The 13,213-nt window shown below is 34.8% G+C and overlaps 3 protein-coding genes across 4 annotated transcripts in view; 2 read left to right on the forward strand and 1 right to left on the reverse strand.

Annotated features, from left to right (window-relative positions):
* Positions 1-485: 485 nt before the first annotated feature.
* On the reverse strand, positions 486-2,921 carry LOC125775440 (putative nuclease HARBI1). The gene is made up of 5 exons (XM_049446066.1): positions 1,927-2,921; positions 1,553-1,872; positions 1,395-1,498; positions 1,178-1,325; positions 486-1,123 (listed from the first exon to the last, which is right to left on the reverse strand). Exons 1-5 carry the CDS (start codon positions 2,112-2,114, stop codon positions 927-929), a joined length of 957 nt encoding a protein of 318 aa, XP_049302023.1. The 5' UTR covers positions 2,115-2,921; the 3' UTR covers positions 486-926.
* A 790-nt stretch (positions 2,922-3,711) lies between these two features.
* LOC125777668 (piggyBac transposable element-derived protein 3-like) lies at positions 3,712-4,383 on the forward strand. Its single transcript, XM_049452770.1, has one exon. It carries the CDS (start codon positions 3,712-3,714, stop codon positions 4,381-4,383), a length of 672 nt encoding a protein of 223 aa, XP_049308727.1.
* Positions 4,384-8,314: 3,931 nt separating this feature from the next.
* The window catches only part of LOC105226157 (retinal-specific phospholipid-transporting ATPase ABCA4), a 47,268-nt gene continuing 42,369 nt past the window's right edge, over positions 8,315-13,213 (forward strand). The window contains exons 1-2 of one of the 2 annotated variants that reach the window (XM_011204960.4): positions 8,315-8,612; positions 8,675-8,795. In XM_011204960.4, coding sequence (XP_011203262.2) covers positions 8,433-8,612; positions 8,675-8,795 — 301 coding nt within the window. In that variant the 5' untranslated portion in view covers positions 8,315-8,432. Of the gene's footprint in view, positions 8,613-8,660; positions 8,796-13,213 lie in introns of both variants that reach the window. The other variant, XM_049462340.1, reaches the window with a different exon arrangement.

The raw sequence follows: 13,213 nt of genomic DNA on the forward strand, positions 1-13,213 counted from the left end.
GACGAACTGCTAATTGAAGCAGCTGGACTCGAAGCTTGCGTAGAAGGCATAACAAATGTTTCTGCATTTGGAAATAACCCAACTACGCAAGCTTCGACGTTTATCGTTAACTGTGATAGCAGTGATGAGGAGGCAAGCCCTTTCCCCAGCTCCTTACCAGGCCCAACAACTTCCACACAGTCGCTACTCGCTACAACAATACCAACAGAAAAAACTCCACGCACACCGAGGAGAAAGGTAGGAGTGACGAGAAGTTGGAGTTACTTCAACAAAACATGAAGTCGCTATCGGCTTTTCAAAAAGGCATAGACCAGAAGCTTGATAGGTTAGTAGCAGCACAAGAAAAAATGCTGGCACTACAGGAAAAGCTGGTTGCCATTAAGTTGGAAAAGCACCGCATCCAACAATCAACAAGGGAAATAGACCACGAGATAAAAAAATTGGAGCTTGAAACCTTACGAAGGAATTTATTATAAAACTTGGTACATTGATGTAAATATTTTTAGTTTTAAGCATTTAATGAATTTTTCGTTTTAAGTATTTAATGAATTTTTAGTTTTAAGCATTTAATGAATTTTTTAATGTAATAGAGCTTTATTTTTTTTGAATTTTATTTATTTAATATTTAAGAAATGTAGTAAAACCAACAAACGTGATGAAACGACTAATAAAAATAATGAGTTTATATTAACAAAATTGTTGTATTTCAGTTTAGAAGGGAAAAAAATTTACAAGAATAAATACATAGACATTTTCATCTTCAATTTGTTAAAGAGTGCATTATTTGATCCCTTATTGTTTGGCCGATTGCGGTGAGGCGGTTCGCTACCCCAGTGTCGATATCCCTTGTTTGATCAGATTCGCAATTCTGAGGATCATAATTTATTTTAAATTTTATGCAGATGTTGTGTAATGCTGCACAAACGTTAGCAAATCTTGCCACTTTTGTCGGATGGTACCTTCCTCTGCTCTCTTCTCCAGCGTTCTTTTAAAATTCCGATAGTTCGTTCGACGATACATCTTGCCTTGGAATGTATTTCATTGAACATAGCTTCACTTGCACCCTCCGAAGCGTTTCTGTAAGGAGTTATGCACCATGGTTCCAATGGGTAGCCAGAATCCCCTGTTAAAATATAAATAAAATAAATGTGGTAAAAAGAACAAAATGAAAATATACCTAAAAGCCATGAATTTTCATTCCTGTTGTGCTGAAATCGTTCTTCCAAAACTCTTCGCTGGTCCGAGTGTTTCCAAACAAATGAGTCGTGGGCTGCACCACCGTATTGACAGTTAATAGCCAAAATTTTGTAAGTGTGATCACATATCTGACAATACAAAATTTAACAAATATGCATAAATGTATATTCAAGAAATATATTATAAAAGCAACTTACTATCATAGCGTTGATACTATGGTAGCCTTTTCTATTGAAGTACATGTGCTCGTTCACTGTGGTTTTTTGTAAGCCGATGTGGGTTCCATCAACGCACCCTATAACTAAAAATTATTTATAATTAGTAATATTACTATTTTAGTAAAGTGTATAATCACCTCCTGGAATTTTATATTGCTGCACAAACCACTCTTTACACGTAAGGGAATCCTCTGGTGTAAACCGTATAAACTGAGGGCACAACATCGTTTCCATTTCTTTAAGTACATGGGATGTCAGCTTCGAAACAGTGCTTTGACAAATCCCGATTAAATAGTCACTGCCTACACTGTGCTGGTATCCACCGCCAGCCAAATGTGAGAGCGTGGTTGCTAATTGTAGCACTGGAGGCACTGCTCTGACGTCAGATTGCGTTAAACATATATTATTTAGGACATATTCAAAAGCCTCTTTACTTAGACGAAATCGTTTTAAAAATCTGCAAAGAAAACTTTATTAATGAGGTTTCATGATTTAATTTTTATATACTTACGCTGTGTTCGGCAGTGCCAAAGGATTGCTCCGATCTCTTAGTTGCCTCCGCACTATTTTTTCACCACTATCACTCTCACTAGAGCTCAAATAAAAAAACAAAGTCGGATCCATCTTGATATTCAACCGTTTGATGTTTAAACTAACAAATTTATTAAATATTTTGCGACAGTTTTGACAGTTCCACATCTATTGCGACCTAAAAATACGATCCATAGCAATGTGGAATTTAAAAACTATTGTGAATTGAAAACACATTACGATCCGTTCGCTTTCGTATGTCATAATGCCAATCGCCACATACGATTGACGTATCACGTAATTTTCTTTCGTACGTTTGCCGATGGTGCACGGATGTAACGATTCGACCCCAGATCTACTTCGACGAATATAAAGATTTATAGCTACTCTAATTAACTCACTAACCCTACTTCCTAAGTACTAATCTATCCTTTCACTTCTGTTTTAATATTACATTAAACATACATATGTACGTAGCATAACAGACAGCCGAAGACCTCTGCTGCCAGTGCTGCTAGATATTTATTTGTAGAATATTAAGTATTGTACAAATAATTTATAAAAAAAAATAATAATAGTAATTCATATTTTGCTCCGTTAACTGAGAAACCAGTTTTCTCTCTATATTCTTCTTGTAAAATACCTAACTTCTCCTATATAGGGTATCTATCTGCTATCGTAATTGTATTTAATTTTTGGAAATCTGTAACCATTATTTTCTTTGGTTTGCCTTCCTCGTCAGTGCCCTTTTTTGAAACTGTCTACACAGCCTAAGCCTTGAGGCTAAGATCACAGTATTGCGTTGGCAACATGGGGCCACGTAACTCGTGGTCCACTCACTGTGTGTCTTAACGCCTGAGGAGGTCTTAAGATGGCTCCATCCATTGCATGTACTACACCTAACTTAGGTGAAGTTTGGATGGAGATTTTTGGTGCCCGCGTTACAGATACAGAGCAATCCTGCTTCAAGGCATTGCTCCAGTGAAGACAAGCTTAAGCTAAGACTTACCGATCTAAACGGTGTTAGATCTCCGAAATAACAGCTCTTTGACAGATAAAATCTGAATCAATTCCGGTACTTAGAACCGGCTGTTGTAGGAATATCACTGATTATATTCACAGGCAGTGGTGTAATTTCCGAAGAAAATGTCAGTATACAAATTTACGAATCTTTCTCGGCTTATGAATCTGCAATAAAAAAAGTTTTGTTTAAAAAAAAAATCGCCATGATTTCTATGTAGAGGTATATTTGAAAGAATTATTCTTAATTACAATATTTATCAAATAAGAGCTTACCTGTTGAAGCGTCAAAATTAACCAAAAAATTGCGATTTTCTTGGCCTGTATCGCCTTTTCTCTTTTAACATATTAATATTTCAATAAATATGAACTTCTTGCTGCAAGCAGACCAACAGTACTTTAAAGTACAAAATAAAGCACACATATAACAGTACTTTTTGTAATATTCGTGAATTTTTCGCTCTCTATGCTCATTTCAAGTTAGTGTTTTCCATAGTGCGGTCGTAAAAAAAAGTGTTGTATTATTTTACTTATATATTGCAAAATTCTTAAAATTTCTCCAGGAAATAAATAGAAACTTAAAGTTTAGTTTTGTTAGACTCAAAGGAGTCTAATTTTTTTGTTTACCAGTGATATTTGATTTTCTGAAGGAGACTTGTAAGTACCGTCGGGCTCTGTTGGCCCTTGTTTTTTACACACAACACTGATTGCCTTATATACAGGTTTATACAGATAATATAGTATAATGGCTGGAGTTCACGGCAGATTTTTGACAGAAAATCAAATTGCTTCCATTTTGGAAGAAATTCCAATTGATAATGCACAATATACGGATATTGAGAGTGAAGATGAAGATGAAGAGGTGATGACTTCACTGAACGATGAAGATCAGTTTTTGATTGAATTTCTAAATCAAATTCAGGAAGAAGAAAATGAAGAGACAAATATTTTGCTGGAAAATTTCCGTAGCACAGTTTTTGAAGAACCGTTGCGGAAATGGAAAAAAGTTGAGAAACCCACCGTGGTTTCACAATTTGACTCAGTAGAGGGACCAGTAACTGGTTTTTTTGAGGATATGGAAACGCCAACACAATTTTTCGAATCTTATATGGAAGCCATTATGGAAGGAATCATATTTCATTCAAATTTATATGCGGCACAAAAAAATAAAACTTTGAATCTACAAAAAAGTGAACTATTGGCATTTATCGGCATAAAATTTTGTATGGCCTTCCATCAGCTGCCAAGTTATCGTTATTATTGGAGTATCACTGAAGATCTGGCAGTCCCCGTAGTATCAAAAGCCATGTCCCGAAACAGATTTGATTTGATTTTACGTTTTTTGCATGTAAATGATATTTCTAAAATTCCGGAAAACAATAAGGATCGGCTATTGAAAAATGTGCCCTATGATTGAAGCTCTAAATTAACGTTTTCAACAGGTATACCATGGAACGAAGGAGCTATCAGTTGACGAATCCATGATTCTTTTCAAGGGTAGAAGTGCCATAAAACAATATTGCCCTATGAAACCAATTAAGCGTGGTTATAAATTATGGTGCTTGGCGGATCAACGGGGTTATATCAAAAAGCTCTCTGTATACCAAGGAAAGGATGAAGCTGTCGAAGAAAAATACGAAGGATATGGTCTCGGGGAGAGAGTAGTTTTACCTCTCACAGAAGAGGAATCGGGCAAAAACAAGTACGTGTTCTTTGATAATCATTTTACGTCAGTTAGGCTAATGACGCAAAAGGATGTTGGTGCCAACAAATGCAGGTTGAGTCTTGCGTCACGCTAGCAAAAAACGTCTTGGTAAAAGTGAGTCAATACCGAAAGATGTCCGATTAGGTAATTTGGGGATACATTGGCCAACATTTGGTGAAAGTCGAGGAAGATGTGGAATGTGCAGTTTAAAAAAAATTCAGTCCAAGCCGCATTCGAAATGTCAACACTGCGGAATATTTTTGTGCTGCAATGAAAAAAACAACTGCTTCTCCGAGTATCATGGCATTAATGTATGAAAAATATGAGCTCCTCAAGCCCGACGGTACTTCTAAGTACCATATCCTTTTTTTATACTAAGATGTCCTTTACATTTTTTTATTGTTTTTATTGCTTAATAATATATGACTACGAATGGAAATATGTAAAAACTTATTAGATAATTGTCTTTATTCTTGGTTTGGTCAACAAGGGGTTAAAGACTTAACAATTGGCTACATCAGTTCCACCCCAACGTTTATTTTCAAAAACTAATCAGACAGTGATTAAACAAAGAAATATAATCAAATTTAAAAGGTTGAATAAAATTTTATTTTCTCAAATCTACACTTTTGTGTAATACTCCTTTTTGTGTTGGTGGCCCTTGGCAGCGCTTTCAAAAATAACCCTGGTCGAGCCAATACCCAGGGAGACTGAATTACTTTCGCGTAGCGTGTTAAATGTGAATTTATTAAAAGTTCATATATCCCCAACTCTCCTGTCACTGGAAATGTGAGAGCCGCTCTCCTACCGAACTTTGACAGTTGACTGGATTGGGTAAGTTTTGACGTTTTGCAATTGAAATGACTGGAACGCCCAGATTGAAATTATACCAAAATATATGTGAACGGAGGAATTTGTTGCAGCCGTTTAAGATCACTAATAAAAATGTAAAACAAAGAAAATGCGAAATTTAAATATATTTCATTAAACGTTTTGCAATTTGATGCATAGTAGCATTAATTTTTAGTTACCAATGATTAAAAACATTTAATAATTGAGAACTAACAGGCTTAATTCATCCTATTAAGTATTGAAGGTAAAGGTTCAGGAGAGCGGCTTTTCCGAAAACGTACACCAATTTTCACGGGAAAGGTCTTAAAATACTCGTCTTTAGTTCTAATTTACGAATATGTTAGGCGCGTGCCTTTAAAATCAGTATTTTCTTTGTTTTTATCAAAAAACATCGTATTTCCCGAAATCAAAAATTCACTTTTGCACTTTACACGTCTTTGGATGTTGAAATTATACTTTCTATAAGTTATATTCACGTAATTATTGATGTTCTTTCGTTAATCAATAAGATAAATAAGTTTTTTTGTTATTTTTATAAAAATATGAAAAACTTTACAATCACTTCACTTCAACGAAAATGGCAAGGTATGTTCGAAATTATGGCACAGCTGTTGTAAATTCGAATGGCCACTATTGATTCATGATCGTTTTCGAATTATCGATACTCTCAAAATTTGAGGCTGATCGAGAATTGGTAAAAAGGAGAAATACATAATAGGAAAATTTATAATTCATTATTATTGCAGAAAGAAGAAGAATTTGGACACAGAAGAATTTTGAACACCGGGGTTTTGGACCGACCAGGGATATTATTTTTCGAGCGCTCTGCAATAATAATGAATTATAAATTTTCCTATTATGTATTTCTCCTTTTTACCAATTCTCGATCAGCCTCAAATTTTGAGAATATCGATATGTTAATTTATTTATATTTTCCCAATTATTATTATTTTTCTATTGTGTATTTCTCATTTTTACCAATTTTCTTTCAAACTCCAATATTGAGAATATCGATATTTTAATTTATTTTTATTTTTCCAATTAATAATATTTTTCTATTATATATCTCTCATTTTTATCAATTCTTGTTTAGTCTCGAATATCGAGAGTATCGATATTTCGAACCCGATCACTGCTTGTATCACTAGTTCTCAATTGAATTTCGAACAGTGATGCCATTTGTAGCGTGAATATTGTGCAAAATCGAAATATTTATTATTGTTTTTATTGCAAAAAAACAGAAAAATAGATAACGCGCCATATATATTCGTAAATTGGAATTAAAAACACGAATTTTAAGACATTTCCCGTGAAAATTGGTGCACGTTTTCGGAAAAGCCGCTCTCCTGAACCTTTACCGTATTGAAAGATCAAAAGTCAATCATTTTAATGTACTATAAAATCATAAAAAATAATTTAAATAGTTTCGCCATTTATTAAAAGTCCAATATATAATAATTTGCAATCGTAATAAATGTTGGGTATTTTAATTTAAACGCCCAAAAATTCGTATTTTATTCGATCTGGCCATAATGGAAAATGTTATAAAAACACTTATTTTGAGGCGCTCTCACACTGGGATAAGTTGGACATCCGATTATACCTGGTGTTTAATTTGGTGAAATACAGTAGAACTCCAATTATCCGAACTCCGACTATCCGAATCGCCGATTATCCGAATCACAATGTAGGAGAGTGGATGGCTTGTGACACGTCTGACCCTGGTTTTCAAATTCTCAATGACGATGAAATTATTGTAAGTGTGGGAGAAGATGTTGAAATGGAAGTGGAAGAAGAACTTTCTGCTGATGTTGAAGTCGACGCTGGACCATCAGCTAGTGAAGCATTTGCCGGCCTCGAGACTGCTCTGAAGTGGATGGAGCGTCAGCCCGAGTGTGACCACTTGCAACTGCTCACCGTCAAGCAAATCGTGACCTGGCTGCCCGAAAACGGTGGAAGACCGCTAAACAGCTTACATTGACGGAGATGCTTAAAAACTATAATTTTTATTTCTAAACTTGTACATAAGTACATTTTATTTATATTTAAAACATGTGAAAATTTCATGTTTCTTTCATTTAATTCAATAAAAAAATAGTGCAATATCAAAACGTAGCTTTTATTCTCTCCAATGGCAATTTTTAAAAACAAAAATCCGATTATCCGAATATTTGATTATCCGAAAACGGTGGAAGACCGCTAAACAGCTTACATTGACGGAGATGCTTAAAAACTATAATTTTTATTTCTAAACTTGTACATAAGTACATTTTATTTATATTTAAAACATGTGAAAATTTCATGTTTCTTTCATTTAATTCAATAAAAAAATAGTGCAATATCAAAACGTAGCTTTTATTCTCTCCAATGGCAATTTTTAAAAACAAAAATCCGATTATCCGAATATTTGATTATCCGAATGGGTCCCGGTCCCCATTAATTCGGATAATTGGAGTTCTACTGTAGCTTGTTAAAATGTTCGAATTTTGGCAATTTTTGAACTTTGAAGTCGAATATCTCATAAACAAAGCGTTTGCGGTACCTATAACCTCATAAATTTTCTAATCAAGAGGATCGCGGCACCAAGAAAACCGGAATTGTGCCCACTGGATTCTGCAATGGATGCTCTCTTGGCCTTACGTATTTCGGAATCGGATTTTCTCTCCCAAATGTTTTTAAATAAGTTTTTTATTTCTTTCGTTGAAAATTTTTATTCGTTACATCGAATAATATCGATGTCACGATGCCAACTATCGATTAAAACATCAATGTTTGTTTTAATGGGCATCCCTAGGGCAGATATAATTTTTTGTTTGTACCTTTTCTGTTGATAGCGTAGTCTGTTTGATGCTTTCAATTTTATACATATGTGTATATGAGAAGCTTTTCGTTAGATTTATTGTTTAAAAATGAGGGAAAGCGTACGAATTTTGCGCATATTTTTGTGGAAGAATTGGCGACAAATTCGATACTCGTGGATATCTTTACTGATGATATTCGTCGGCTGTTCAGGCATTTTCATTGTTTACTTATTTTCTACAAATAGGCTTCTGACAACGCCTCAAACGACTTATGAGGGGAGATTATTTGTAATATATCACATAAGTTTTTTAATATTGCTTATTGAAGAATTAAAGAATTTATTTTGCAGTACGATATTAAAACGGAATTTCCCTCTAATGACGTTGATCGAATTTTCTACGCCCCAAACAATTTGCGAACAAATATATTGATGGAAGAAGTACGTCAAGAACTGCAGTATCCACACACTGGTGAGTATATTGCTTTTAATTGTTTTACATACATAAAGTAAGTAAATAAACAATGGGGTATATTTTAGAATAGCATCCCCCTATTTCGATGTACGGATAGAGGAGGTTCTCCAGATTGAGAAAGAAATGTTATTTATAGTGGTCGCTGTCTTATGGTTTTTGAGATATTCACATTAAAGTCCAACTATTTAAAATGGGTGTTTGTTCAATTTTTTAATGAATTTTATATTTAATAAATAGGTATAAGTTATATATTATTTCGCGTTTAATTTTTTTTAGCACTGAGATTCGGCCGCCATTCAAAAAATAGCTCTGTTCGGTCCAACGCCAGGGTGTTCCGAGTTCTTTTGTGTCGAACTTCTTTCTTCATTAAATAATAATAATAAAGATGATAAACAACATTTTTTATTACTTTTTCACGACAAAATGTTGTAAAACTCATACCTCTAAAAAATGTAAAGTCATAACCATTTGAATCTGTAGACATAAAACCATTTTTGCATTATTAAATGTAAAAAAAATGTGTACAAACGATTTAATAAAAAGTTAGTGAAAGTTAGTGCAAAATATAAGTGTAAAATTAATTTTAAATCGAAATAATATCTAATTCAAATAGTGATTTTCAACTTGAAACGTAAATATCTATTCTTGATCTGGAGATCCTCCTCTATCCGAAAATACCAATTTTGTTCTCGAAATCCTGGGAAGGTAAAGTTTTCCCTCAATGTGTACAGCGTAATTGAATTACACTCAGCGAAAAAAAACCCACGCACTATACAGAGTGCTTTTATAGCGCAAAACTTGGATTCATATTATTCTAAGATAATCATTTTTCTTTGAAGGTCAACCACTTTTATTTAGTTTATGTTTCAAGCATTTTTATATAAAAAACTTATAGTTTAACACTTGTTATAGATAAAAATATAAAAACACAGACATAACAAACCACAGAAGTAAATTTTGTTATGAACAATAATGTAATTTTTAAACAAGTTATTTACATATTTTATGTTTTATATGATTTTCTAATGAATACCTAACGAAAAAAATAACATATTTTGTATAAAAAAATTCTTAGTATTTTGTAGAACACCCCTTCCGCCTAATAACCGCCTAATAATAATAATGGATTCAAAAAAGCGTTGAAGATAATTTTTATTAATTTCTTCATTCCGCACAACTTCAACAATGTTTTCTATTTCTTTTCGACTTTTTGGACGCTTTTCTGTTATCATTTTGAACACCATTTTGCCCAAATAATGCCAGCAGTACTCAATTGGATTGATATCTGAACTGTTTCCTGGCTACGTGAGAGACCCTATTCCATAAAAATCTTTTTGTTTTGAAATCTGTAAATGTTTGTAATAAATTAGTGAAAAATCTATTTCAATATTTTTGTGCTTTGGTTACCGCTTTGGCTCTATGACAAGGGGATGAAATATCCTGAAAATAAACTTTTTGGGCGTGTTCGGACAGCTGTTCAATAGTTCACAAAACTCCTTCTCTCAAAATTCCAATTTATATTGGCATTCACAGATCTTTTTAGAATAATTAGCGGCCCAAACCCAAACTTGGTTACAGCTCCCTACACCATTAAATAAGGCGAATGCTTTATGGTGGGCCAAACACAGTTTTCCAAAAAAACTCTCTCTTTCCTACGACACACTGTGGCATTTCCGTCGGGTTTCAACAAATAAAATTTCGATTCATCGGAAAAAATAACATTTCCCCAATCTGATGTAGTCCAAGTTTTGTGTAATTTTACCCACTCTAGTCGGTATTTCTTCATTCGTATAATGAGAAGTGGCTTTTTGGCTGGACGTCGTGCTCGGAATCCAAGATTATTCAGCACATTTTGTATAGAACTTGTAGTGATTTTTACCCCAGTGGTTTCGTAAAATGTTGCATTGTTTGTTCCAGCATGTTGAAAGCGATCATTAATGCACATCTCTTTAATTTGTCGGTTTTGACGAGGTTTTACTGTTTTCCGACGTCCACTGCCCTTTTTTCGAGCTATTCAATTAAAATACAGCGAAAACTCATCGAAAACACACATTGTCGGTCCGAACGACTTAGATTCCACAACCTACAAATGTGTTTTCAAGATGTTTTTAATGTTGGTCCGAACATAGCATTATTTGCAAATATGTATGCAAAAATAGTGTAAAAATAACTAATATTTTTTAAAATATTCCCGATTAAAAATTCAAAAATTTGCACTAAAAACACATGGTATTTCTCTATATTTCACTAAATTTTTTTACATTTTTCACTTGGTATATTTAAATATACACTCTAAACAGTGAAATAAGTTTACATTTCACTTTAATTTTGGGGAAGGATTTAGTATACCGCCCCAGGATTTCGAGATTAAAAAGGATATGGTCGCATAGAGGAGATCCTCCAGATCAAGAATATATATAGTTATAGCCGCAGGAAGCTTATAGTTTTCAAGATATTCGCGTTTAAAGTTGAAAATTACCACTATTTGAAATACGTATTTTCTCGATATAAAATTAATTTTGCACTTATATTTTGCACTTTTATATCCACTATCACTTCATTAATTCGTCTGTACACATTAATTTTACATTAGTAAAAAAATATTCTTTTCAAATGCATGCGTCTGGCATGTGAATGTTCTAAGTATAACTCGCTCTTTTGATACCTTTTTATACCCTGGACAGGGTATAATAATATTGGCACAAAGTTTTTAACACCCAGAAGAAATTATCGGATATCTTATAAAATATACATCATATTGGTATATTTATATTTTTTTTGGGATGGTATACTAAAGCCGACCCACGTATGTAAATGTATAACATGTAATTTATATTTAATAAACACAAATAAGTAAAAATCTATTATAATATTGTAAAATTTATGTGGGATCAGTAGACTCGACCGTACGGCCAACAAGATCTCGTACGAACAAAACTCGACCGTACCAAATATAGCAACCGTACCTAATACAAAACTAACAACGCTGACTCGAACTAGATAGCCAACCCGCGGACGCTGACAGGTCACACTTGGGTTCTGAGCTTAGCAGCGTTCGGTTGTGCCTTTTTTGCTTTAAATATACTACTTTTGTCTTTCAGTTTAAATATACTTAATATACTTACTCATGTCTTAGAACACCTACAATTCGTCTACTTGTGATTTTTGCTTCAAACATTTACATTTAGTTAAAAAATAACTACAGCGTGTAATTTGAAATAATTTAATTTTGAAATAAACATTTTAAAAAGAAAAGGTGCGAGTTTCAATAGTGTTGAACCCGCAGAAATTGGGTATTGAACCCACAAATTTGGGGACTCAGTCCGGAATAATCCATGGTCATATCGATTTAACAAGATCAACTGTACATAAAGACATTGTGTAGTGGAAAATTTATAACGGAAATTTGGTGAAGCAAGACACTGTGTAGCGTAAAAACTTGTAACGGAAATATGGTAGTGGAAATATTTAAACAGAATTTTGGTGAAGCGAAAGAAATAGTGAAAGTGTGGAAACAGCGTCAGCGCTGCCATTGTCAGCAAGCAAGAGCAGCAGTGCAGTGTGAACAGCAGAAAAAAAGGAGCCGTACAGCAGCATAAGCAGTGTTCAGAAGCAAGAAAAAGAAGAGTAACGTCGATTACTAGCGAAGATTCCAGAAGAGGAATAGGTACGAGTCAACGCGGCGAGCAAACAGAGTGAAAAAGTAGCAGAATAAGCAAAGGCAAGTAAAAGAAGAGTAGCATCGACTATTAGCGAAGATTCCAGAAGAGGAATAGGTACGAGTCAAAGCGGCGAGCAATCAGAGTGAAAAAGTAGCAGAATAAGCAAAAGCAATGAAAAGAAAAGTAGTTTTTAGTAGTAGCAATTCCCACGACAGCCGGTTCTACGCACCGGAATTGACTCGGATTTTATCCGACCAAGGGCTGTTCTTTCGGCGATCTAACCCCGTTTGGATCGGTGAGTGTTAATCTGTGTGTGTCGTCCTTAGAGCAACGCCTTGCAGCAGGGTTGCTCCGTATCCTCCTGACTCGTGCTGGCATTGAGTCCAACCCGGGCCCGGAGGAATTTTTCTGCTGCGTCTGCGCTAAAAGGCTCCATCCAAACTCCACCTCGGTCAGGTGCAATACATGCAATGGATGGAGCCATCTTAAGACCTGCTCAGGCCTTAAGACCCACAGGGAGTGGACCACGCGTTACGTGGCCCCGTGTTGTCGGCGCAATAATGCGATACAAGCCTCTACGGCTGTGCAACCTGCACAATGTTCGCGCGCCGCGCCGCCACCTCAATCAGAGTGGCCAACAAAGGACCTCCACGGTCAGGAGCTCAAACAGGCAACACAGCTCCCACTCTGACTTGTCCCCCCCCCCATTCTTCATCCCGCTCCAATCCTCGTGCGAAAACCAATCAGCGACTC

The sequence above is a fragment of the Bactrocera dorsalis genome, chromosome 1 (genome assembly GCF_023373825.1).
Source record: "Bactrocera dorsalis isolate Fly_Bdor chromosome 1, ASM2337382v1, whole genome shotgun sequence".
Classification (NCBI taxonomy): domain Eukaryota; kingdom Metazoa; phylum Arthropoda; class Insecta; order Diptera; family Tephritidae; genus Bactrocera; species Bactrocera dorsalis.

What these genes read in the sequence shown, in the direction of transcription:
- LOC125777668 (XM_049452770.1), top strand. Translation starts at nt 3,712, where the DNA reads ATGGCTGGAGTTCACGGCAGATTTTTGACAGAAAATCAAATTGCTTCC.
- LOC125775440 (XM_049446066.1), bottom strand. Translation starts at nt 2,114, where the DNA reads ATGTGGAACTGTCAAAACTGTCGCAAAATATTTAATAAATTTGTTAGT. An exon ending in TTGGCACTGCCGAACACAGC is followed by an intron (nt 1,873 to 1,926) that starts GTAAGTATATAA and finishes TTTTCTTTGCAG; the next exon opens with ATTTTTAAAACGATTTCGTC. An exon ending in ATAGTATCAACGCTATGATA is followed by an intron (nt 1,326 to 1,394) that starts GTAAGTTGCTTT and finishes TTGTATTGTCAG; the next exon opens with ATATGTGATCACACTTACAA.